Consider the following 26,067-nt stretch of genomic DNA (forward strand, 5'->3'; position numbering starts at 1 on the left):
ATGGTTATTCAAACAGGTGCAGAGAGAAACTCAAGTCCACAACACTTGGTGTAAATATTAAACGCAGCTTAACAGTCTATAGGAAACTTCAGAGGAAAATGCAATCACGCAGAAAGTCTATGAAGCACAGTTATTCTTGAGGATACTTGACACAAATAAGTCCTTGTTTTAGTCCAAACATAGATAGATATGCTTATAAGGCAGTTCAAGCAATGTCTTATCTCAACCAGGAAGGCCTGGGTGATAATCTCAGGTTTAAGCAGAGCAGCAACAGCTTACATGTCCAGCAAATGCAGATGGGAGTAAACACGAGCAGCAGATGAAGGAGGATTACTGGAAACTGGTGTATGCAGCAGGAACTCAGAGCAGAGTAGCAGTATAACCACACAGGTTCACAGGAGCAGGTATATAGCCAGGGAGTCATCAGAGTCAGGAGCTGGATGCAAGGCAGAATACTCTACCACAGACTGAAGGCTGGGGTGGAGTTTTATAGCAGGAAGACACAGTGCACATGAGACCAAAGACGCCATCTTGGAAAAGAGCAGTAATGCACAAAAGGTAAAAAATGTTCAGAGTCCTGACACCTATAATCACCTACCTTCAGACCACCACTGTCACATGCAGCTTGGGTCACTAATTATGTCACTTTTATATTTGCTACATCTTATCAGCTGATGAGATCATAATAAATCTATATCTTGTAAATCATAGTGTTAGTCAGCCGAAAATATTACTGCTTCCAAGATCGATTCCCCATGGGGTAATGGAAGAATAATATTTAACTTCAGCTTAATTTGCACCATGTTTTCACTACAGTTGGCAGTATACAGCTTAAATAAAAAGGAATCTACATACTCTTCTTCAGTATCAATACATTGCTTTAGAGCAGACATCTGCTTTTCGTGCATTTCAGTCAATTTTACACCTAGGTACATTTTTTATAACCATACTGAAAAACATGAGCGAGGTAACTTTTAAAGCAACTGGGTACCATGACGGTATGTGTATTAAGGTACATCTGTATTTTTGTAGTCACATCAGCCAATGACTTATAATGTTTCTAGTTCGGAAGATAAAGATTATATAATATCAGCCAACGGCAGACTTATTCACTTATATCGGTACCAGTTTGCACAGTATATACTGTAGATGTCTCTGTCTAAAGGAGAGTTAAAAATTAAGAATTTTTCGACAGGATACATGCTTCTTTTATTATGTAAATGACTGGTTCCTGACCAATCATGGTGTGAACTCAGACACCTTGTGGAATACTTTGAGATTTCTGTGGTTCAAAACATATGCCAAAAGAGTCTAGTTATATCAAATATATAAATGCTGTATACTGTTGAAAAGTGTAGTTTACCACAATATTCAATAACCAATGTGAAAAAAAATCACTAAGGCCGGTTTCACATATTAGTGCCTCCGGTACGTGTAGTGACAGTCTTCTCACATACCGGAGACACTGACACATCTAGACCCATTCTAGACTATTCTCAGGCTAGTAAGGGGTCATGGATATGGTATGGGCCCCCCCAGCTTAAAAACAGCAGCCCTCAGCTGCCCAGTAAAGGCGCATCTATTAGATGCGCCAATTCTGGAGCTTTGCCTGGTTCTTCCCACTTGCCTTGTATTGGTGGCAAGTGGGGTAATGAAGGGTTAATGTCACCTTCCTATTTGTAAGGTGACATTAAGCCTCTCCATTACTAATCCTATAGTTGGTAAAGGGTTAATAAAACATCACACAGTAAAAATAAAGACCTTTAATGAAATCATACACAACAAAGTTTCTCATCTTTATTAGTCTGCCATTCCCAGTGAAGCTCTTGATCTCCTGTAAAAAAAAAAAAAAAGTCAAAATAATAAACAAACAATATACCCATACCTGTCCGGCATACAGTCAGTCCCACACCGTAATCCATCTCTGGGGGAGTATACAGTTTACAACCGAGAGCGGTGCTAATGCGACCACTCCCGGCTGTAAACTACTGGGGAATGAAAGATACACAGCGGGCGCAGACTCAGTAACTAGCAGTGACGTCACTAAGTCTGTTCTCGCTAGTCGTCATGAACTCCTGTGGGAGAATGCAAGTGATGAGGTCATGTCAGTTCGAGCTCTTTTACAGTGACCTCATCACTTACATTGTCCCATGGTCCTGAGGTCACAGGAGTTCATGACGGCGAGCGAGCACAGACTCAGTGATGTCAGCGCTAGTTACTGAGCCTGTGCCTGCTGTGTATCATTAATTTATTCTCCCCTGCTTGCGCTGCTCGCCGGCTGAGCAGGGGAGAAGGGATGACAGCCGGCTTCAGCACCACACGCAGGCGAACAGCGCTTACTATAGCGCTGCTTCTCCAGTGGCCGTCCGCATGGTACTGATGCAGCACATGGGTGGCACACGATTGCCACACGTGTGCCGCACCTAGTACACAGATGGACATACGGACCTGATATCTCCAGTACCGTTTTTTCCGGTACCGGAAATATCAGGATGTGTGAAACTGGCCTTATTCTGTATTTAGTCAGTATAAACAGAATTGAAATGTGCTAAATTTATCCTGCTGGATGATACTTTGTGTATATCTTTAGACACATTTGTCTCAATTTACCACATCTACTGTTTGGCTTAGTTTGCCCCAATATTTTACTCTAAAATGTTGACACAATTTTGCCAAAAAGTGGAAGAGTTTAGAGCTTTTCACGGGGGTTATATATGATGTAACTCAAGCTAAACACAAGCAATATAATGTTTTAACCATTCAATTTTTTATAGATTAATTCTAGATGTAAACCCAAAAAATGAAATTCAAATGTGAGCTTGCGCTTTAAGATCCACAATACTTTCAGTTCCTATATATCTTTTAAAATGTGTGATCATTTATTAAAAGTCTTTATACATTTTTTATGTTTCACCAGATATTCAAATTTCTTAACTCCGTACATGAATTCAGTACCTGCTGTGATAGCAAAGGCATCTGCCATCCACAATCCTATTATCTATGCCATCACTCATCCTAAATATAGGTATGCTTGATCCCTTCTACATCATGTGTGACCGATTTGATTTGATGCGTTTATTCTATTCTGATACACTGAGATTAGCTTATCTTAATAGCATGTTTAGCAAAACTGCGTAATCTTTATACGTACGTAAGAAATGTGTATTTCCATTATGTTATTGAGCATTGGGAGATATTTTTAAATAGAAAATATACTTAATAAAATTATTTGGATTTATAGAGGCCTTTTAGAATTTTAGGTTTTCATAAAAAAAAGCTTACTGTGGGTGCTCTTGTTCTCATCTTGTACTGACATGGACATTTTAAGTAAATTCTTGTATTATTACACAGGGCATATCATTGCTCATCAATTTTTATCTAATCCACCTACTAATGTTTTGATCAACACTTAGACATGTTCATTCAATATTCTATAAGGCGGGCACTAGACTTAAAGATTTTTTCCAGCTAAAAAAATATCAATAATTTATACACCTTACTTGACGTCTAAAATGTGCCCAAAGCGTAAACGGTTTGCCCACTTTATCTTTTAATCAAAGGAAACCTGTCAGATCTGATAATGCTATTAACGTGCAGGATAATAGTGTACTCATGATGCTGTTGTACTGAAAATGACTGTTGCCGGGCTGGCACGCCTACATGACTGAAAGCTTGTGGCTTCTGGGAGGAAAAAAGTTCATTTACCCCAGGTACCACACTTCCAGTACAGCAGCCAGGCACCATCCTTGCACTATTAATCTGCAGATTAACACCACATCTGCGGGTTAATAGCATTAGTTGACATGACAAGTTCCCTTTAAATAAATGTGCTGGGACATGATTTTGTAACTCATGCTAGTATTTAAGTAGTACAGGTTCCCCTCCTGCACTTGTTAGTGCCGCCTTCTACTGATGGCACAACAATTATTGCCTACAGCAGTGATGCCTGCTGTTGTTGTGACATCACAACTGCAACCAAAATACTCACACCCAGGCAGCACAGAGTCATGATTAGAGGCACATTTTTCTAAAAGTAGAAAATCTCTAATACTAGGGTACCTTCGAGACCTCAAGTATATTAATAAATTGCATAGTTTACTATTTTAAGTATAATTTTTTTGTAGCAGGACAATCCCTTTACAAAAATTAAGCAATAATATTGCATTATAACGCCAGAAAGAAGTCTAGAAAATACATCAGATCATTGTTCACTTCTCAATGATGATGTCACAGGTATGTCTGAAGCTGCAGACAGTCTCACTGAATCTAGCTGCAGAAGGTCTGAGCATTTGGCAATGCAGACACCTTCTTAACCCTTCTGCCTCTTTGACTCAGTTGCAACCTTTCTCCAGCTCTAATTGACAAACTTGTACCTGGGTGTTTATAGACTCTTAGACTGCTGTTGGGAATTGCTGGTGATATTTCCATTTTCCCCTGTTGAGGCTATAGCAGTTGGTATTCATCTTTGGTATTGCTGGACCATGTCTGTGTTACATCTCTGAGTCTACTCAGGATAAGTGATCCCCTTGTTTGTCTATCTAAGCTGTCTTTAGTGGTAGTGGGGATTGACTAAAATACCCCATCCTTCCCTAAGGGATTAGGTTCCTGCTCGGTGATAGATGCAGAACCCATATAGGGATGTTTAGGGCAGACAGTGTTGTGATTCGGTTATTTGGCTCCCCCAGTGGTCACTGGTGGTACTGGTGTCTTGTGTGCTTTCCACCTGTTTCTATCAGGATATGGGAGTTTCCTATTTAGCCTTGCTCCTCAGTCTTTCCAGTGCCGGCCATCAATGTAACCAGAGTCATTCTGTTGCATGTACCTGCTCCCAGTCTGCTGACCAGCTAAGTTGGACACTTTTGTCCTTAGTCTATTTTTGTATGTTTTGTCCAGTTTGCAGTTATGTGATTCTCTGCAGCTGGAAGCTCTTGTGGGCTGAAGTTACCACTCCGGTGTCATGAGTTGGCACATGAGTTTAAGGTAACTTCAGGATGGTATTTGATAGGGTTTTGTAGCTGACCGCGAAGTCCACTATTGTATCCTTCTGCTATCTAGTTAGTGGGCCTCGCTGTGCTAAATCTGCTTTCATACTACGTGTGTCTTTTCATCTGAACTCACCGTTATTATATGTGGGGGGCTACTATCTCCTGTGGGGATTTTCTCTGGAGGCAAGCCAGGACTATATTTCATCTACCAGGGGTAGTTAGTTCTCCGGCTGGTGCGAGACGTCTAGCAAAAACGTAGATACGTTCCCTGGCTACTATTAGTTGTGTGATAGGTTTAGCATCGTGGTCAGCTCTAGTTTCCATCACCCGAGAGCTTGTCCGTTTTTCTATGCTCCTGATGTTCCCCTGCCATTGGGAACCATGACAGTATGGCCGGCCAAGTGTTAAAACTGTTGGCAGAAGAAAGGAGAGAAAAAGAAGTCTGCAAATTTTTTTTTTTTTCCCTCTGTACTTGCTCTATAGTTGAATCAGTTGCATTTCAGCTCTAATTGCAGTCTTTGTCTCCCTCTCCTTCTAACCCTTGAATGGCTCTGATCTCACCTGCTTAAAATGGATCCTCAGAGTTTGGCTACAGGTTTGAATAATCTTGCCACTAAAGTTCAAAATTTACAGGATTTTGTTATACATGCTCCTATATCTGAACCTAGAATTCCTATACCAGAGTTTTTCTCCGGAGATAGATCTTGTTTTCTGAATTTTAAATACAATTGTAAATTGTTTCTTTCTCTGAGATCTCATTCTGCTGGAGATCCTGCACAGCAGGTTAAAATTGTGATTTCATTATTGCGGGGTGACCCTCAAAATTGGGCATTTTCATTGGCGCCAGGGGACCCTGCGTTGCTCAATGTGGATGCGTTTTTTCTGGCTTTAGGGTTGCTTTATGAGGAACCTAATTTAGAGATACAGGCTGAAAAAGCCTTGATAGCCCTCTCTCAGGGGCAAGATGAAGCCGAAATATATTGCCAAAAATTTCGAAAATGGTCTGTGCTTACTCAGTGGAATGAGTGCGCTCTGGCGGCAAATTTCAGAGAAGGTCTCTCTGATGCCGTAAAGGACGTCATGGTGGGGTTTCCTGCGCCTACGGGTCTGAATGAGTCCATGACAATGGCTATTCAGATTGATCGGCGTTTACGGGAACGCAAACCTGTGCACCATTTGGCGGTGTCTTCTGAGAAGGCACCAGAGAGTATGCAATGTGATAGTTTTCTGTCCAGAAGCGAACGACAGAATTATAGGCGCAAAAATGGGTTGTGCTTCTATTGTGGGGATTCTACTCATGTTATATCAGCATGCTCTAAACGAACAAAGAAGGTTGATAAATCCTCTGCTATTGGCACTTTGCAGTCCAAGTTTATTTTGTCTGTGACTTTAATTTGTTCGTTATCTTCTATTGTCGCGGATGCTTATGTGGATTCCGGCGCCGCTTTGAGTCTTATGGATTGGTCCTTTGCCAGGCGCTGTAGGTTTGATCTAGAGCCTCTGGAAGTCCCTATACCTTTAAAGGGTATTGATTCTACGCCATTGGCTAGTAATAAACCACAATACTGGACACAAGTGACTATGCGTATGACTCCAGACCATCAGGAGGTGATTCGCTTCCTTGTGTTGTCTAATCTACATGATGTATTAGTGCTGGGATTGCCATGGTTGCAAACTCATAACCCAGTCCTTGACTGGAAAACAATGTCTGTACTAAGCTGGGGATGTCAGGGAAATCATGGGGACGCACCTTTGGTTTCCATTGCTTCATCTATTCCCTCTGAGATCCCGGCTTTTTTGTCTGATTACTGTGATGTTTTTGAGGCGTCTACTCTTAATTCTCTTTCCCCTCACAGAGATTGTGATTGCGCCATAGATTTGATTCCTGGCAGTAAATTTCCTAAGGGTCGTTTATTCAATCTGTCTGTACCTGAACATGCTGCTATGCGAGAGTATATTAGGGAGTCCTTGGAAAAAGGACATATTCGTCCTTCTTCATCTCCTTTAGGAGCAGGGTTCTTTTTCGTAGCCAAAAGAGATGGTTCTTTGAGTCCTTGTATTGATTATAGACTCTTAAATAAGATCACAGTCAAATATCAGTATCCTTTGCCATTGCTGACAGATTTATTTGCTCGCATTAAGGGAGCTAAGTGGTTCTCTAAGATTGATCTTCGCGGTGCGTATAATTTGGTGCGAATTAAGCAGGGGGATGAGTGGAAAACCGCATTTAATACGCCCGAGGGCCATTTTGAGTATTTGGTAATGCCTTTTGGTCAGTCAAATGCCCCTTCGGTCTTTCAGTCCTTTATGCACAATGTTTTCCGTGAATATCTGGATAAATTCATGATTGTGTATCTGGATGATGTTTTGATTTTTTCGGATGACTGGGAGTCTCATGTTCAACAGGTTAGGAAGGTTTTTCAGGTTTTACGGACCAATTCTCTGTTTGTAAAGGGTTCAAAGTGTGTTTTTGGGGTTCAGAAGAGTTCTTTTCTGGGGTACATTTTTTCCCCTTCTTCTATTGAGATGGATCCTGTTAAGGTTCGGGCAATTTGTGACTGGACGCAGCCGACTTCTCTTAAGAGCCTTCAGAAATTTTTGGGCTTTGCTAATTTTTATCGTCGATTCATAACTGGGTTTTCTAGCGTTGTCAAGCCTTTGACTGATTTGACTAAAAAGGTGCTGATGTTGCCGATTGGTCTCCTGTTGCTGTGGAGGCCTTTCGGGAGCTTAAGCGCCGCTTTTCTTCTGCCCCTGTGTTGCGCCAGCCTGATGTTTCACTTCCTTTTCAGGTGGAAGTCGATGCTTCCGAGATCGGAGCGGGGGCGGTTTTGTCACAGAAAAGTTCAGATTGTTCAGTGATGAGACCTTGTGCGTTCTTTTCTCGAAAATTGTCGCCCGCCGAGTGAAACTATGATGTTGGTAATCGGGAGCTTTTGGCGATGAAGTGGGCATTCGAGGAGTGGCGTCATTGGCTTGAGGGTGCTAGACATCAGGTGGTGGTCTTGACTGATCACAAGAATTTGATTTATCTTGAGTCGGCCAGACGTCTGAATCCTAGACAGGCGCGTTGGTCGTTGTTTTTCTCTCGGTTTAATTTTGTGGTCTCGTATCTGCCAGGTTCTAAAAATGTGAAGGCAGATGCCCTTTCTAGGAGTTTTGAACCTGATTTCCCTGGTGATTCTAAACCTACGGGTATCCTTAAGGATGGGGTGATTTTGTCTGCTGTCTCCCCTGACCTGCGACGTGCTTTACAAGAGTTTCAGGCGGATCGGCCTGATCGTTGTCCGCCTGGTAGATTGTTTGTGCCGGATGAGTGGACCAGTAGAGTCATCTCGGAGGTTCATTCTTCTGCGTTGGCAGGTCATCCGGGAATTTTTGGTACCAGGGATTTGGTGGCTAGGTCCTTCTGGTGGCCTTCCCTGTCTCGGGACGTGCGTACTTTTGTGCAGTCTTGTGATGTTTGTGCTCGGGCCAAGCCTTGTTGTTCTCGGGCTAGTGGATTGTTGTTGCCCTTGCCTATTCCGAAGAGGCCTTGGACACACATCTCTATGGATTTTATTTCTGATCTCCCTGTTTCTCAGAAAATGTCTGTCATCTGGGTGGTGTGTGACCGTTTTTCTAAGATGGTTCATTTGGTGCCTTTGCCCAAGTTGCCTTCCTCATCTGAGTTGGTGCCTCTGTTTTTTCAGAATGTGGTTCGGTTGCATGGTATCCCGGAGAATATAGTTTCTGACAGGGGATCCCAGTTTGTGTCCAGATTTTGGCGGGCGTTTTGTGCCAGGATGGGCATTGATTTGTCTTTTTCATCTGCATTTCATCCCCAGACGAATGGCCAGACGGAGCGTACTAATCAAACCTTGGAGACTTATTTGAGGTGTTTTGTGTCTGCTGATCAGGATGACTGGGTCACCTTTTTGCCGTTGGCAGAGTTTGCCCTCAATAATCGGGCCAGTTCTGCCACTTTGGTTTCCCCTTTCTTTTGCAATTCGGGGTTCCATCCTCGTTTTTCATCAGGTCAGGTGGAATCTTCGGATTGTCCTGGAGTGGATACTATGGTGGACAGGTTGCATCGTATTTGGGGTCAGGTGGTGGACAATTTAAAGTTGTCCCAGGAGAGGACTCAGCATTTTGCTAATCGCCATCGTCGTGTTGGTCCTCGTCTTCGTGTTGGGGACTTGGTATGGTTGTCTTCCCGTTTTGTCCCTATGAGGGTTTCTTCTCCTAAGTTTAAGCCTCGGTTCATCGGTCCTTATAAGATTTTGGAAATTCTTAACCCTGTGTCTTTCCGTTTGGACCTCCCAGCGTCCTTTGCTATCCATAATGTTTTCCATCGGTCATTATTGCGGAGGTATGAGGTGCCAGTTGTGCCTTCTGTTGAGCCTCCTGCTCCTGTGCTGGTTGAGGGTGAATTGGAGTACGTGGTGGAGAAGATCTTGGACTCCCGTGTTTCCAGACGGAGACTTCAATATCTGGTTAAGTGGAAGGGCTACGGTCAAGAGGATAATTCTTGGGTTACAGCTTCTGATGTTCATGCCTCTGATTTGGTCCGTGCCTTTCATAGGGCTCATCCAGATCGCCCTGGTGGTTCTTGTGAGGGTTCGGTGCCCCCTCCTTAAGGGGGGGGTACTGTTGTGATTCGGTTATTTGGCTCCCCCAGTGGTCACTGGTGGTACTGGTGTCTTGTGTGCTTTCCACCTGTTTCTATCAGGATATGGGAGTTTCCTATTTAGCCTTGCTCCTCAGTCTTTCCAGTGCCGGCCATCAATGTAACCAGAGTCATTCTGTTGCATGTACCTGCTCCCAGTCTGCTGACCAGCTAAGTTGGACACTTTTGTCCTTAGTCTATTTTTGTATGTTTTGTCCAGTTTGCAGTTATGTGATTCTCTGCAGCTGGAAGCTCTTGTGGGCTGAAGTTACCACTCCGGTGTCATGAGTTGGCACATGAGTTTAAGGTAACTTCAGGATGGTATTTGATAGGGTTTTGTAGCTGACCGCGAAGTCCACTATTGTATCCTTCTGCTATCTAGTTAGTGGGCCTCGCTGTGCTAAATCTGCTTTCATACTACGTGTGTCTTTTCATCTGAACTCACCGTTATTATATGTGGGGGGCTACTATCTCCTGTGGGGATTTTCTCTGGAGGCAAGCCAGGACTATATTTCATCTACCAGGGGTAGTTAGTTCTCCGGCTGGTGCGAGACGTCTAGCAAAAACGTAGATACGTTCCCTGGCTACTATTAGTTGTGTGATAGGTTTAGCATCGTGGTCAGCTCTAGTTTCCATCACCCGAGAGCTTGTCCATTTTTCTATGCTCCTGATGTTCCCCTGCCATTGGGAACCATGACAAGACAGGGTGACTTTAGATCTGACTAGGGGTCTCCACTCCCCCCTTCCCTAGTGTTGTACTCCCTTCCCCTCATCCCTTCATGTTGCACTTAGTCTTTCCTACACTGTGCATGACAGATGAAACTTCATTTAAGAAGGGAAGCACTCACTGGATACATGCCAAGCCCAAGACCAACTAGTATGATGTTAGAGCTACCTTTATAGTGGACTGCAGTAACTTTTAAGGGTTGTCATTTTAGGAAAAGGCTTGAATCAAGGACATCCCGTGAGTGTATAGAGATATTTAATTGAATCCATTCCATTAATACTCTAAAAGGATTGTATGAAAATATGCTTAATTTTACACTCCTATTAGCAATGGGCATCACTGAAATGGCCAAACCAAATAATAGCATCCACATACACTAGGATATATTCTGAAAATATTAACGTATAGATTTAAGTGGCTTTAATACACTTTAAAAATGTATTGCAATATTTATAGCAAACTCTATTTATACCACTAATGACAATGAAGCATTAATAACATATTGGATAATATATCATAAGTAGTGTTGAGCGATACCTTCCGATATCCAAAAGTATCGGTATCGGATTGGATCGGCCGATATTCAAAAAATATCGGATATCACCGATACCAATACCCGATACCAATGCAAGTCAATGGGACAAAAATATCGGAATTAAAATAAACCCTTTCTTTCCTTGTAGGTTAATTCTACATGAAGGAAAACAACTAAGAATAATGTAGGATGTATTGGGGGGAGGAGGTGGCGGAGACATTAAAGGCATAGAGGTTTAGCCCAATCAAATGGAATAGCAGGAATTTTTTTATTTTTATTTTAAGACGTTCGGAGTTACAAAGATATTGACTATGTTAATTTTTGTATATTTTGTCAGATATTTATGTTTCACTACTTCCATGCTCTTCACCTTCTTTTTTACTTCTCCCACACTTTCTTCTTCATCATCCTCAGCAGCAGCATCTTTTTCATCAACTTCTCCTTCACCTGATTCATCTTCTTCTTCTTCACCTTCTTCCTATTATTTTTTTTTTTACATTCTTCATATTCTTTTTATTCAACTATTATTCTTCTTCATATTCAACCTCTTCATCTTCTTCATATTCTTCTTCTCCATCATATTCTTATTTGTGACAGGCCTTCCTGTAGTTGTTATCTATAAAAGTTTAACGATTACACCTTCCGTTCTGCCTGTCACAAAAGATTTACAACAGGATTTGTCCGCGTTCAGTTTTGCCTGCAACAGCAGGTTTATTCCAGGGGCAAAAAAAGTATATTACCTATATTGCTGGATTAGTGTAAACAACGTCTCACCAAAAAAACTAATACCATAAAAATAATTTTTATTAAACTGCTTTTTTTTAAAAAATATAACCAATGACCTAAAAAAAAAACCACACCAAGCAATAATTAATCAACTATACTAGACAACACTCGCAGGTGGGCATGGGGGATGGGTATCCCTGTTACACCCTAATAATCCCTATCTGTACCCTACCTGTCTGCGGAGGTTGGCACCCTCTTGGACGCAATGTGGCGCCCCCGCTCCTCGGCGGCTTGCCCTTATCTTCCTAGCAAAACCAATAGGGGATTCACGAAAAATGCCACTACACAGGGATACAGCACACAATGACTTTTCTTGATTATAACCAAAAAAAAGGGGAGTAGGACAGCAATATACAAAACCAACCAAAAAAAAGTGCAGTGAATAAAACCAATCTGATATTCTGGGAGCATAAATATAGATATAAGGATATCTTGCCTACCAGGTCCCTAGAGTAATCCCTGCCTATCAGCGGAGGTTGGCACCCTCTTGGACGCAAAATGGCGCCCCCGCTCCTCGGCGGCACTCCCTCGTGTCCCTAAAAGTCTCCTGGGTTATAGATACTAAAACATATACACCAGAAACTGGGCACTCATTAAGCCATCAATCTTCGGCATTCAAAGTTAGAGACAACTCTCAGGGATCTCCAGCTCAAAAGTATGCAAACACAGTGAAAAAGGATATTTAAGGCTGCATAAAAAAAACAAACACACTCATCAATACGTCACTGAAGTCCCAATTATATAGTATCCCCTTTGACTTTAACACTGCATTTAAACCATTTGCAGCCCTACCCTGAAACCAATGGAAACCAATTGAAAATAGCATGCTTATTTCCAGAGACCGTGCAGACAGCCGTGAACGGCGCTGCAAGGCCAAAAAAAGCTTCATTGGCTGAATTCTGGCTTTTTGAATTATGGGAACTTCCGATTTCGGTATCCGATATACTGAAAGTATCGGAACTCGGTATTGGAATTCCGATACCGCAAATATCGGCCGATACCCGATACTTGCGGCATTGGAATGCTCAACACTGATCATAAGTAGTGTTGAGCATTCCGATACTGCAAATATCGGGTATCGGCCGATATTTGCTGTATCGAAATTCCGATACCGAGTTCCGATATTTTTGCGATATCGGAAATCGGAATCGGAAGTGTGCGGTGCGTATGGTTCCCAGGGTCTGGAGGAGAGGAGACTCTCCTTCAGGCCTTGGGATCCATATTCATGTAAAAAATAAATAATAAAAATAAAAAATATTGATATACTCACCCCTCCGGCGGACCCTGGCTCTTAGCGGTGCCTCCGTTCCTAAGAATGCAGGGAGTGAAGGACCTTCGATGACATCGCGGCTTGTGATTGGTCGCGTGAGCGGTCACATGAGCGGTCACGCGACCAATCACAAGCCGCGACGTCATCGATGGTCCTTCACTCTGCATTCTTAGGAACGGAGGCAGACGCTTGGACCGGTGAGAGCCGGGGCCGTCGGAGGGGTGAGTATATCAATATTTTTTTATTTTTATTCTTTATTTTATACATGAATATGGATCCCAGGGCCTGAAGGAGAGTTTCCTCTCCTTCAGACCCTGGGAACCATTCCGATATTTTGTGTCCCATTGATATGCATTGGTATCGGTATCGGCGATATCCGATACTTTTTGGATATCGGCCGATCCAATCCGATACCGATACCTTTGCATATCGGAAGGTATCGCTCAACACTAATCATAAGCTATTGCTTTGTCCCAAATATATATCTAGCTCAAGGAATCTCTAGCCTCCAATTTTGGAGAATGTACTTTGTTTACAATGCTGCCTTGCACAGCAGGTATCCACCTTATTGTCTGCCTGGTGTTCTGAAAATCTTTCTTGGCATTGCACCCGGAACAAAGACAATTGTTCATGTTTAAATGAATAAGAGATGAAACACCAAAAATCAAGCTTATACAATTTGAATCTATTTGTTACCTTCTTAGGATAAAACATTGTATCTTATGCTGTAAAAATATTAATCTTACAATGGGAAATAAATGTGAGTTGTACGTTAATTTGCAATTATTGTGGCAAGATCTGAGAGTCTTTTACAGCATTCTGACTTTTGCTTAATAATGAAAGTAAATAAAATGAATTGCATAACTATTGGTAGGACATCAAATGAGCAATATGCTGTAGATGTAGATAATCTTTAGACTTAATATTTGGTTTGGGGTCCCTGGAGAAACCACATTATCTCTTTTGATGTTCTGAATTTAATAATGAATTAGAAAGCCGAGGGCAATGACACAAATACAAATTTTAACCCTACACACGTGGTCAAAATTGTTGCTACCCCTCGTTTTTATGACAGAAAAACCCACAATGGTCACAGAAATAACTTGAATCTGACAAAATAATAAATAAAAAATTTATGAAAATTAAGAAATGAAAGTCAGACATTGCTTTTCGACCATGCTTCCACAGAATGTTTAAAAAATTCAAACTCATGAAATAGGCCTGGACAGAAATGATGGTACGCTTAACTTAAAGGGAAGGTGCCATAAAAAATAAAAAAATTCCAGCGATTGAAAAAATGTAAAGAATTAATGTTAAAATTTTCTTAAAAAATATTATAATTTCTTTATAATTTAGTAAAATATGAAAAATAATGTTAAAAGGTTTGGCATTTCCACTTTTAAACACTAGGGGGAGCAGCTAATGAAATTTGACAAAAACCTAGTGTACAACTAGCTCACATTACTGCACTGCAGTAATTATGGGCGGAGTCTGCTGACATGGCTGTGAACACAGTGAGCAGCCATTTTGTTGGTGACTGCAAAGTTATACTGACAAGTAGACAGTCACGAGGATGGCAGGCAGCAAGGATTCTGGGAGATATATGGTGGAGGGAGCAGGGTGATAGCAGCACAGAGTATTTCAGGACAGCAGTGTGCAGGTCTATGGGGGGTACCCTGTTCGGTGCACGGAGCAGCCAGGGATAGTACATAGAGCGCTGTCTTTTATACACATGGATGGACCGACTGCTTGTCTGCTCCACAGAAATCCAGTAAACATTTCTGTGGATTGATGGCCTGCTAACAACAAAATTAAGGATATACCTTGAGGGAAAGTGACAGATTTACAAAATAGAAACCCCCATAAAACTATAATAATTTATTGAATATATCTAAAAGCACACAAACAAAAAAGATAAATAACGCCCTATACAAGTAGGTCAGCTGAGATGAACGAGCAGGGGTAAAAAAAAACCCCGATTGCCCTTTAACCACAAAAAAAAATTGCAGGGTTTGAAAATATGACAGAAGATGTGATATACACTACTGACTTATAAGGGTGTACAGATAAACACAAAGTGTCCCTATAGGCTATGTATTGGCCCTAGAGATACATCTACCTAGATGCGGAGGTTGGCACCCTTAAGAAAGTCGAGAATGGCGCCCCCGCTCGTACGATGGCTCACCCTAGTCTCCTGGTTTATCCCTATAAGGGATAGAGTGAGAAATAGAACGCCAGGTGGCTGTAGGCAACTTGTAGGTATATATTAATATGTGTGGTGCCTTTTACATAGCGTCTCAGGCCCTCCCCTCCAATGTGCTGTAAGATCCAAGGATAGAGATATACATATACCACATCTAATGGGAAGATACACATAGGGAGAAACCTAAATCACAGTGGACACCAGAAAAGGCGTGTACAAGCTAGGCACGCCACTCAGAATATTACTGACCCAGCTGACCATAAAAAAGTATATTATATATCAAGTAGATGATCGCATGATCCAATAAACGCCTGGAACAGATAGTTTGCAGATACCAATAGGATCAAGTTAAATCAATACAAAAATGTACAGTGATGTTGTACTCATCTGTAATATACTGCAAATCGTCCAGACATCCTGGCTCATGTGGATAGCTACACGGCGAGAAATACCTCACCGCTCCTCTCGACGCGTTTCCCCCACATGGTTGGGTTCATCAGGAGAGACAAAATATATGGCAACATAGATGGCTACAAAGAAATATAGGACTGCGCTGATTACCGGTTGGTGCCTCCTTTATATAAATGCTTATACCCGAAAGTTTCCTGTTTAGTGATGCGCTATATCACTACCTAGAGAATACATCCATGAAGCAGGGGAGCATAATGCTTAGCTCCCATAGCCGCCATGTTCATGGAGTCCAAAACCGCCCCCATACAGAGGAAAGACTGCTTACATGCTCCAGCGGCTTGGAAAAATAACAAGCGGCCGCTAAGCACGGCGCATGCGCCCAACATCAAGGGCTGATGACATCAGAAAAAACCCAAGCGCCGGTGATAGAAAAACAGGTACACTCCGATGACCGCTGATGAGCTGAGGATTATGTGCACTGATATGATGCGCTATTGTAAAGCATAATAAAGACGGCGCAGACAAAGAAATAAGATATATATTTAAAATCAACATACAGACATCACATTACCAGCGGCGATACCGCATACAGGATACCTCTACAGGAAAGATAAAAGGTATACTGCAATAAACATATCTATGTGTATAGACATAACGTGCTATATAGATAAAGACCAACACCTTTTAAGTACTATATATGAAGGACCAATGATCAGCATATAACGAAATTGTGCATATACAAAATTAGAACAAAAATAGATAATAACCAATAAATAATAAAGCAAAACCGGGCAATTAGCCCAGGTAGTACGGTCTGGCTAGTGATAATGGACTACTGACTCACAAAAAACAGCAATAATTTTGCTGTTCATTAAGACCATCCGGTACAAGGGTTCGCAGCCTAAAGATCCATTGACACTCTTTCTGTAAAAGTAATTTGTCCAAATTTCCGCCCCGTGGGTTATGACGCACCACTTCAAGAACACAAAAGGAGATAGCACTACTGTCATTAGAATGAAACTGTCTGACATGTCTCGCCACTGGTGTATCCCGTCTGTGTTTAATATCACCAATATGCTCGCCTATACGTCTCCGCAGTTCTCTCTTGGTTTTCCCAATATAATTGAGAGGACAGACGCATGTGGCCATGTACACCACTCCTTCCGTCTTACAATTGGCAAAGTCCCTCATACAGTAGACCCTGGCCGATGTAGTGCTCTTAAAGGTTTTTTCCTTTCTGACCCACATACAAAATTTACAGTTACCACACTTGAAAGTACCACAGGGTTTGCGATCCAGCCATGTTCCTGGTGGTTTGGGTCGGTCGTAGAAACTGTGTACTAATCTGTCTTTCAGCGATCTACCCTTTTTGTACGTAATTTTAGGAGTGGGCGGGATATAGTCCCTAAGGTCAGGGTCAGCTCTTAATATTCCCCAATGCTTTTTTATGATGCTCTTTTCGATTGATGGCCTGCTCTGATCCAGACTTTGTGAGATGACAGGCACAGTCCAGGGTGACTCTGGGAAGCAGGGTGGGGGGGAAATGTAGCCATATAGTAACGATAAAAATGAGACCCTTCTATACAGCTGCCCCACCAGCCCTCCCCTGACTGCACCTAACTGGAGGTCATGCTGCCCCCTCTATTACAGCAGACCCGTGTGCAGGTGCTCAGCCAGGACCACCCTAGAATGGGTCCGCTTTCTGAAGATAATACTGCCATAGTGTTCTCACACAATACCGCCATACAGATCACACATAATACTGTCCTATAGTTCTCACATAATACCATCATATAGATCACAAATAACAACACCATAGTGTTCTCAAATAATACCGCCATATAGATCACCCATAATACCGCCATATTCTTCACACATAATGACACCATATAGATCTCACATACCACCAGTGTTCTCACAATACCGCCATATAGATCACACATAATACTGCCATATACTTCACACATAATACCGCCATATACTTCTCACATAATGCCGCCATACAGATCACACATAACAGGGGGAAGAGGAGTGCATAGGAGAAGATTAGATACACAGCCCAGCAGTTAATATCACACATAGGAGGATTAGATACACAGCTCAGCAGTCAGTTTCACACCGGATAGTATTAGATACAGAGCTCAGTCAGTATCACACAGGATAGGATTAGATACATGGCTCAGCAGTCAGGATCACACAAGGGAGGATTAGATACACTTCTCAGCAAATTATCACACAGGAGAGGATTAGATACCCAGCTCAGCATACAGTAACACACAGAATAGGATTAGATACACAGCTCAGCACACAGTATCCCACAGGAGAGGATTAGATACACGTCTCAGCACAGTATCACACAGGGTAGGATTAGATACTTGGCCCTGCAGACAGTATCACACAGGGTAGGATTAGATACATGGCTCAGCAGACAGCATCACACAGGAGAGGATTAGATACACAGCTCAGTCAGTATCACACAGGGTTGGATTAGATACAAGGCTCAGCATACAGTAACACAGAATAGGATTAGATACACGGCTCAGCACACAGTATCCCACAGAAGAGGATTAGATACACGTCTTAGCACAGTATCACACAGGGTAGGATTAGATACATGGCTCAGCAGACAGCATCACACAGGAGAGGATTAGATACACAGCTCTGTCAGTATCACACAGGATAGGATTAAATGCACAGTCAGCACAGTAACACACATGGGAGGAGAAACACTGCTCAGAGTCAGCATCACAAAGGATAGGATTAGATTACCTCTCCCCCTCCCCGCCGATATTACCTCACTGCTGCCGACGCTGCTCCTTTCTCCCTCCTGTGCCATCCTTGGTCTCCTCCTCCTATAACAGCAGGGCTCTCAAGTGGAGCTCACAGATGCATTGTGAGCTCCAGAAAGATGGCGCCGATCTCCTGCCTCTGCTGTGATGTGAAAGGCTCGGGGGCGTGGCCAGATCACAGCAGGGAGCAGCTCAATGCTAGGTATAGGGTCAGATGCCGACCGCAGATGTGTATGCCCAGGGCTGCCATATTTGCAGAGTGTAAGTGTCATGCAGCTACACTTACACTCCTGCAAAACAAAATGGCGGTGCCCAGTGGCTGAAAAAATAATTAATAATAAAAAAAAATTAAAGGTAAAAAATGTAAATTTGTATTAAATATAATTTTTTATATAAACAATCATTTTTAATACAACAAATTAAAATGCGGCACCTTCCCTTTAATATTTTGTTGCACAACCTTTTGATGCAATCTGTCATGACTCATGATGTGACTGAAGCGGTGTGACTCAACCCCACGAATGGTCGGTCAATGGATGGCACAAAAACACCAAGTAACACCAGGGAAAGTATAACAAAGGTGGGTCCTGTCGATAGGGAACAAGGGAATGGACACCTCCTGCACTCACCTGAGGATGTGCCCAGATCTCTCTATTGTCCATATACGGGTTCTTTTATCCTGTCACCGAGCAGGGTACCTAATCCCTCACTTGCCCTGTTCTTATCCCTAAGTAGGGAACTGGCAGGTGAGAGCACTGGTCCCACAACTGCACTAATACAACAAAAGGAATGGAAAGACAGACACAAAAAGGGACAGGGTAAAAAATGCAACACTTAGCTCCCTCTGCTGAAAAGCACCGAACAGCAGAGTAACGCACCAGAAAAGAAAACTCAGCAAAGCACCATCGCACCCAGAGAGCTCCTTCCTCCAGCTTAGTCGCTGTAGAATGAACTAACACCACACCGACAGTCAGCTGATGCATCAGGTGACCTCTTGAAGGATGGTGGGAGTGGTCACCAGCCACATCAGCTGACCCAGCATCAATGCAATTATACCAGCAGGCCACCGATGAAACCAGATCTGCCACAAATGCAAAAATGGATCATGACAGTACCCCCCTTTCAATGAGGGGCCTCTGGACCCTCAACACTGGACCTCACCAGTCAAGAACCTACAGTGAGGATGCCTCCATCCACCAGAGTTCACCATGGAAACTATAACAACAGTGGGCCCTGTCAATAGGGAACAGGGGAATAGACACCTCCAATGGCCTGAAAGGAAAAAAGTTGATGAAACCAGATCTGCCACAAATCCAAAAATGGATCGTGACACAATCACTGCAATCAAACAATTCCTGTAACTGTCAATGAGGCTTCTGCACCTCTAGACAGGTATTTTGGCCCTCTCCTCAAGCGTAAACTGCTCCAGTTGTTTCACGTTTGAAGGTTGCCTATTCCAGAAGGCATGTTTCAGCTCTTTCCGAAGATGCTCAATAGGATTTAGGTCAGGGCTCATAGAAAGCCACTTCAGAATAGTCCAATGTTTTCCTCTTAGCCATTCTTGGGTGTTTTTAGCTGTGTGTTTTGGGTCATTATCCTGTTGCAAGGCCCATGACCTGCGACTGAGACCAAGCTTTCTGACACTGGGCAGCACATTTCTCTCTAGAATCCCTTGATAGTCTTGAGATTTCATTGTACCCTGCACAGATTCTAGATACCCTCTGCCAGATGCAGTAAAGCAGCCCAAAACATGACAGAGCCTCCTCCATGTTTCACAATAGGAACAATGTTCTTTTCTTGATATGCTTCATTTTTCCATCTGTGAACATAAAGCTGATGTGCCTTGCCAAAAAGTTCCATTTTTTTCTCATCTGTCCATAGCACATTCTCCAAGAAGCTTTGTGGATTGTCAACATGTAGTTTGGCAAATTCCAGTCTGGCTTTTTTATGATTTTTTTTCAGCAATGGTGTCCTCCTTGGTCGTCTCCCATGAAGTCCACTTTGGCTCATACAATGACAGATGGTGCGATCTGATACTGATGTTCCTTGAGCTTGAAGTTCACCTTTAATCTGTTTACAAGTTTTTCTGGGCTTTTTTGTTACCATTCGTATTATCCGTCTCTTTGATTTGTCATCAATTTTCCTCCTGCGGCCACATCCAGGGAGGTTGGCTACAGTCCCATGGATCTTAAATTTCTGAATAATAAGTGCAACTGTAGTCACGGGAACATCAAGCTGATTGGAGATGGTCTGAAAACTTTTACCTTTAACATGTTTGTCTATAATTTTCTTTCTAATCTCCTGACACAACTCTTTCCTTCGCTTCCTCTGGTCCATGTTGAGTGTGATACACACCATATCACCAAGCAGCACTGTGAGTATCTGTAGCCCTATATACGGCGTCACTCACTGATTCCAAGATTGTAGGCACCTGTGATGCTAGTTAGTGGACACACCTTGGTTTAACATGTCCCTTTTGTCACATTATTTTCAGGGGTACCATTATTTCTGTCCAAGCCTATTTCAAGAGTTTAAATTTTTTTAAAATTCTTTGGAAGCATGGTTGAAAAGCAATGTCTGACTTTCATTTCTTCATTTTCATAGATCTTTTATTTATTATTACTTTTGTCAGATTCAAGTTATTTCTGTGAACCATTATGGGTTTTCCTGTCACTAGACGAGGGGTATCAACAATTTTGACCACGTGTGTATATAGTTCTCAGTAGACTATTCATGTTCTCAAAAATTCGAAAAGGTTATATCCTTTCAATTTAATTTCTCCCTTGGCTGCTGTTTACGATAAAAAAAAACAAACCGCATTGTATACATTTCTTTGTCCACTAGCGATTCGTCGCTGCTGTTCCTGTTGTTTAGCATTGACTGTGGCACTGACATCGTGTCAGGGAACAACCCCTGTAAAATATTGATGAACTATCCTTAGCATTAGTCATTAATATCAAATCAGTGCTGCCCGACACTGTCACCTTATCAGCAGTTTATTTCTCTGCTGGCAGCCGGATGTACATTGTGAACTGAACTGAGTAGCACAGATCCATGCACTGTGTAGTGGCTATTGCTGAGAACTGCAGCTCAGCTCCTATTCACTTTAATAGGAGTTGAGCCACTGCACCTGAGTGCAGCCGCTACACAAATAGACAAATGGCTACTAAGTCATTTTTTTCTATGGTTTATTTGGGCTTTCTATGTATCAAAGGTTGACAATTGGTCTAGTACTATTTTTGAAGCGAATAACTTTGAAAGCATGTATGAGTTGTATGAGTTAAAAAAATAACTGAAATATTGGCAGAATTTACATTTTTGACTTTTATTAAACTCTTTGTGTCATAGAATGGCAATTGCAAAGTATATTCCTTGTCTGAGGTCAATACTTAGAGTTACTCGCAAAGACTCCAAGTCCTACAGCAGCTATCCATCAACTAGACGTTCCACTGTTACCAGTCACTGCAGCCAATCTTCTGATTTTGGTGGGCATCTAAAACTGAAGACTCGTTTACCCTCCGTCTCAGACAGTGAATCAGTAAGAACATCTATATACACTATTTCTGCAGTTTACATTGTTATTTATTTGCATCTTATAGTAGGGGTTTTACATGTAAGAAGCCTGTACTGGTCGAACTTGTCCTCAAAGATCTCAAGTCAGTAGATGTTTTCTACTCTTCCAGGTCAATAATGTTTGTGAGAGAACGGGGCTAATAATATCAGTATTGAGTTTTTGAAAGAAAACCTAAAATCTTTGTTGCTATATCTTGCGGCCATCACTAAAGGCAGACAATGTTTGCCCCCTGATGCCATGCTCCTTATTTCTTAAACACCTTTCATTTTTATTCAGCATGCAAGTTGTTGTCTGTTCAAAGCAGCTCTACAGGTTGCAGAGATTGCAAACAGGTAATAATGGCTTTACATGTTACTTGAAGCTTCCATTCCCCAAAAAGCAGAGCCATGGCTCCCTTTAACATAGAAATCACAATCACAGTACAAGGACACAGTCAGATGGCTGTTAGTGTTGAGCGATACCGTCCGATACTTGAAAGTATCGGTATCGGAAAGTATCGGCCGATACCGGCAAAGTATCGGATCCAATCCGATACCGATACCCGATACCAATACAAGTCAATGGGACTCAAGTATCGGACGGTATTCCTGATGGTTCCCAGGGTCTGAAGGAGAGGAAACTCTCCTTCAGGCCCTGGGATCCATATAAATGTGTAAAAGAAAGAATTAAAATAAAAAATATCGCTATACTCACCTCTCCGACGCAGCCTGGACCTCAGCGAGGGAACCGGCAGCGTTGTTTGTTTAAAATTCGCGCTTTTACTTGGTTACGTGAAGTCCCGGCTTGTGATTGGTCAGGGCGGCCATGTTGCCGGGACGCGGACCAATCACAGCAAGCCGTGACGAAATTACGTCACGGCTTGCTGTGATTGGTCCGCGTCCCGGCAACATGGCCGCCATTAACCAATCACAAGCCGTGACGTCACGGGAGGCTGGACACGCGCGCTTTTTAAAAAGCGCGCGTGTCCAGCCTCCAGTGACGTCCCGGCTTATGATTGGTCACGGCGCCATGTTGCCGGGACGCGGACCAATCACAGCAAGCCGTGACGAAATTACGTCACGGCTTGCTGTGATTGGTCCGCGTCCCGGCAACATGGCCGCCATTAACCAATCACAAGCCGTGACGTCACGGGAGGCTGGACACGTGCGCTTTTTAAAATGGGCGCGTGTCCAGCCTCCCGTGACGTCCCGGCTTGTGATTGGTTGCGCCGCGATCAACCAATCACAAGCCGGGAGGCTGGACACGCGCGCATTTTAAAATTTTAAAATGGGCGCGTGTCCAGCCTCCCGTGACGTCCCGGCTTGTGATTGGTTGCGCCGCGGTCAACCAATCACAAGCCGGGAGGCTGGACACGCGCGCATTTTAAAATTTTAAAATGCGCGCGTGTCCAGCCTCCCGGCTTGTGATTGGTTGATCGCGGCGCAACCAATCACAAGCCGGGACGTCACGGGAGGCTGGACACGCGCCCATTTTAAAATGCGCGCGTGTCCAGCCTCCCGTGACGTCACGGCTTGTGATTGGTTGCGTCTCCCATGTGACTGCGACGCAACCAATCACAAAGCCGGGACGTAATTTTAAAATCCTTAAGGACCTGAAATTACGTCACGGCTTGCTGTGATTGGTTGCGTCCCGGTCCCATGGGCGGCACGCAACCAATCACAAGCCGGGACTCACGTAAAGGAAAGAAAAGCGCGAATTTTAAACAAAGAACGCTGCCGCTTCCCTCGGTAAGGTGCAGGCTGCGTCGGAGAGGTGAGTATAGCAATATTTTTTATTTTAATTCTCTCTTTTACACATTTTTACATTAATGTTGTTTCGATACCGATACCCGATATCACAAAAATATCGGATCTCGGTATCGGAATTCCGATACAGCAAGTATCGGCCGATACCCGATACTTGCAGTATCGGAATGCTCAACACTAATGGCTGTATAACACGGACGAAGCTCACATTGCAAGTCCAGTGTCACACATAACGTATAAAAAAATCAGTCCATTTTTCATGGACGAGAATCACATCAATGTTTCATGAACAGTGATCCATATGTCATCTGTGTGCAATATGATGATGCGATTTCCTCACATCTTTGTATCCGTATGACATGCGTATTTCTCAATGCTTTTCCCCATTGAATTTAATGGCTCAATAGGCTGAAATGAGGACAATGCTTGCATATTTCTCGCAAGTCACACTGATGGTCCGTGTGTTCCCCGTTTTTTTCTCGCACCTATAGACTTGTATTGGCGAGTCTCGGCCAATATACGGTGCAAATCGCAGCATGCTGAGATTTCACTTGCACGTATGATACGGCCCAAGAAAAAAACGGATGATGGGAGCTGCCCCATAGATTAACATTGGGCCGAGAGCTATGCGATTTATTCTCGCACTCGTCCGTATTCTTCTCTAGTGTGACTCCAGCCTAATGCTTGAACTGGCCATCAGTTGTCCTGACTCGGGCATGACAGCTGCATAGAAATACATGCTTTTGAAGAATCTGAGTAGAATTCAGTTCCACTTAAATAAATTTGCCCATCTGTAATCATAAAGACAATGAAAAGATCAGTCAATAAAGTGCCCTCATAGCAGAAATTAGTGAAATCTTTTCATGTCTCATGTTTGAGGAGGCTGATGGACAGATTTGGTCATATGATTTTTGTCGGCAGTCATTTTGTACCAGGAGAGCTGTGCAGGAGGAAAATCTGTAATAGTAGCACATTACTAAGGGCCACAAAATCAAGTCCCCCAACACATTTGGTAAAATAAAGATAAACCCTTTAACTGTCCTGCCCATAACATTTGTGGATTATAGCGCTGGGTAATGGAATCAAGTCAAATAGTAAAAAAAATAACGGTTGTTGAATATGTTAGCTAATATATTAAAGATGAGCAAATCGATGTTAGGCTATGTGCACACGTTGCGGATGTTGCTGCGGATCCGCAACATTTTTGGACGCTCAGCATTGCACCAATTCCGCAGTGTAGTGCACAAGCAATGTTAATCAATGGGAATCCAGAATTGGTGTGCACATGCTATGGAAAATCCGTGCAGATTCACAGCAATTTTATTTTCCGCAGCATGTCAATTCTTTTAGCGGATCTGCAGCATTTCTGCACCCAATGACTTTCATTGAGTCAGTCAAATCCGCAGCAAAACCACAGTTGTAAAAAGATTTGCGGATCTGCTGCGGATGTGCGTGCGTAAAAAGCTGCAGAAAGGAAGGAGGAAGAGTGTGTGGGCAGAAACTATGTGTGTTGGCGGAGACTATGTGTGAGCGGAGAATATGTTCATGTCTGTCTGTAGATGTCTGTGTGTATCTGTGTGTCTGCAGGGCTCTGTGGGTGTGTGCACGGCTGTGTGTGGGTCTGTGTGTGTGTGTGCGGGTGTCTGTGTGTAGGCAGGCATTGTCCAATGGGATTACTAGTCCCATCTGGCTATGTCTGCTGTCACATATAACTGTGATAGTATTAGCCGATGATGGGACAGTTGTAGTCCCATCATCTGGCTACTGTGTTCAATAGTAAAAAAAACCCCTTCATACTCACCAAACAGCTGATCCCTGATGCCCTCGATCTCCTGCAAAAAAAATAAAATAATAAACCAACACAAATACTCCCTGTTCCGATGTAATCGATTTAATAATGAGTGTCCCGTGACGATCTCCCGTGTAGAACAGTCACATCGGGAGATGTGACTGCTGTACACGACTCCGGTGATACAATAACAGGAGATAATCCTCCAGCCGTGTATCACTCCATCGCCTAGAGTTCACAGGAGTTCATGCTTGCAGCACCGCTCCATGAGAAAATTCTTATGCAGTGGTAGTGCTGTAAAGTGAGAGCACGAATTCAGATGAACTCAGATGCAGTGCAGGAGCGATTATCTTCTGTCAGTGTATCGGAGGCCAGGTAGGGCTGTCCCACATCCTGATGTGATTGCTCTACACAGGAAATCGTGGTGGGACACTCATTATTAAATGGATTATATCGGAACAAGGAGTATTTGTGTTGGTTTATTATTATTTTTTTTTGGAGGAGATCAAGGGCGTCACATGGATTAGGAGTACTAACAAAAATGGCAAACTGTGTTGTCTTTTATTCCATTATAATACTTTATTCTGGCTGTGTCTTTATTTAAC

The 26,067-nt window shown here is 42.8% G+C and overlaps 1 protein-coding gene across 2 annotated transcripts in view; it reads left to right on the forward strand.

The window, feature by feature from the left end:
• The window catches only part of OPN4 (opsin 4), a 159,461-nt gene that overhangs the window by 106,206 nt on the left and 27,188 nt on the right, over nucleotides 1-26,067 (forward strand). For both annotated transcript variants that reach the window (XM_077257176.1, XM_077257175.1), the window contains 2 exons: nucleotides 2,918-3,025; nucleotides 21,703-21,892. In XM_077257176.1, coding sequence (XP_077113291.1) covers nucleotides 2,918-3,025; nucleotides 21,703-21,892 — 298 coding nt within the window. The remainder of the gene's footprint in view (nucleotides 1-2,917; nucleotides 3,026-21,702; nucleotides 21,893-26,067) is intronic.

This window comes from Ranitomeya variabilis, chromosome 4 (assembly GCF_051348905.1).
Source record: "Ranitomeya variabilis isolate aRanVar5 chromosome 4, aRanVar5.hap1, whole genome shotgun sequence".
Taxonomy (NCBI): Eukaryota; Metazoa; Chordata; class Amphibia; order Anura; family Dendrobatidae; genus Ranitomeya; species Ranitomeya variabilis.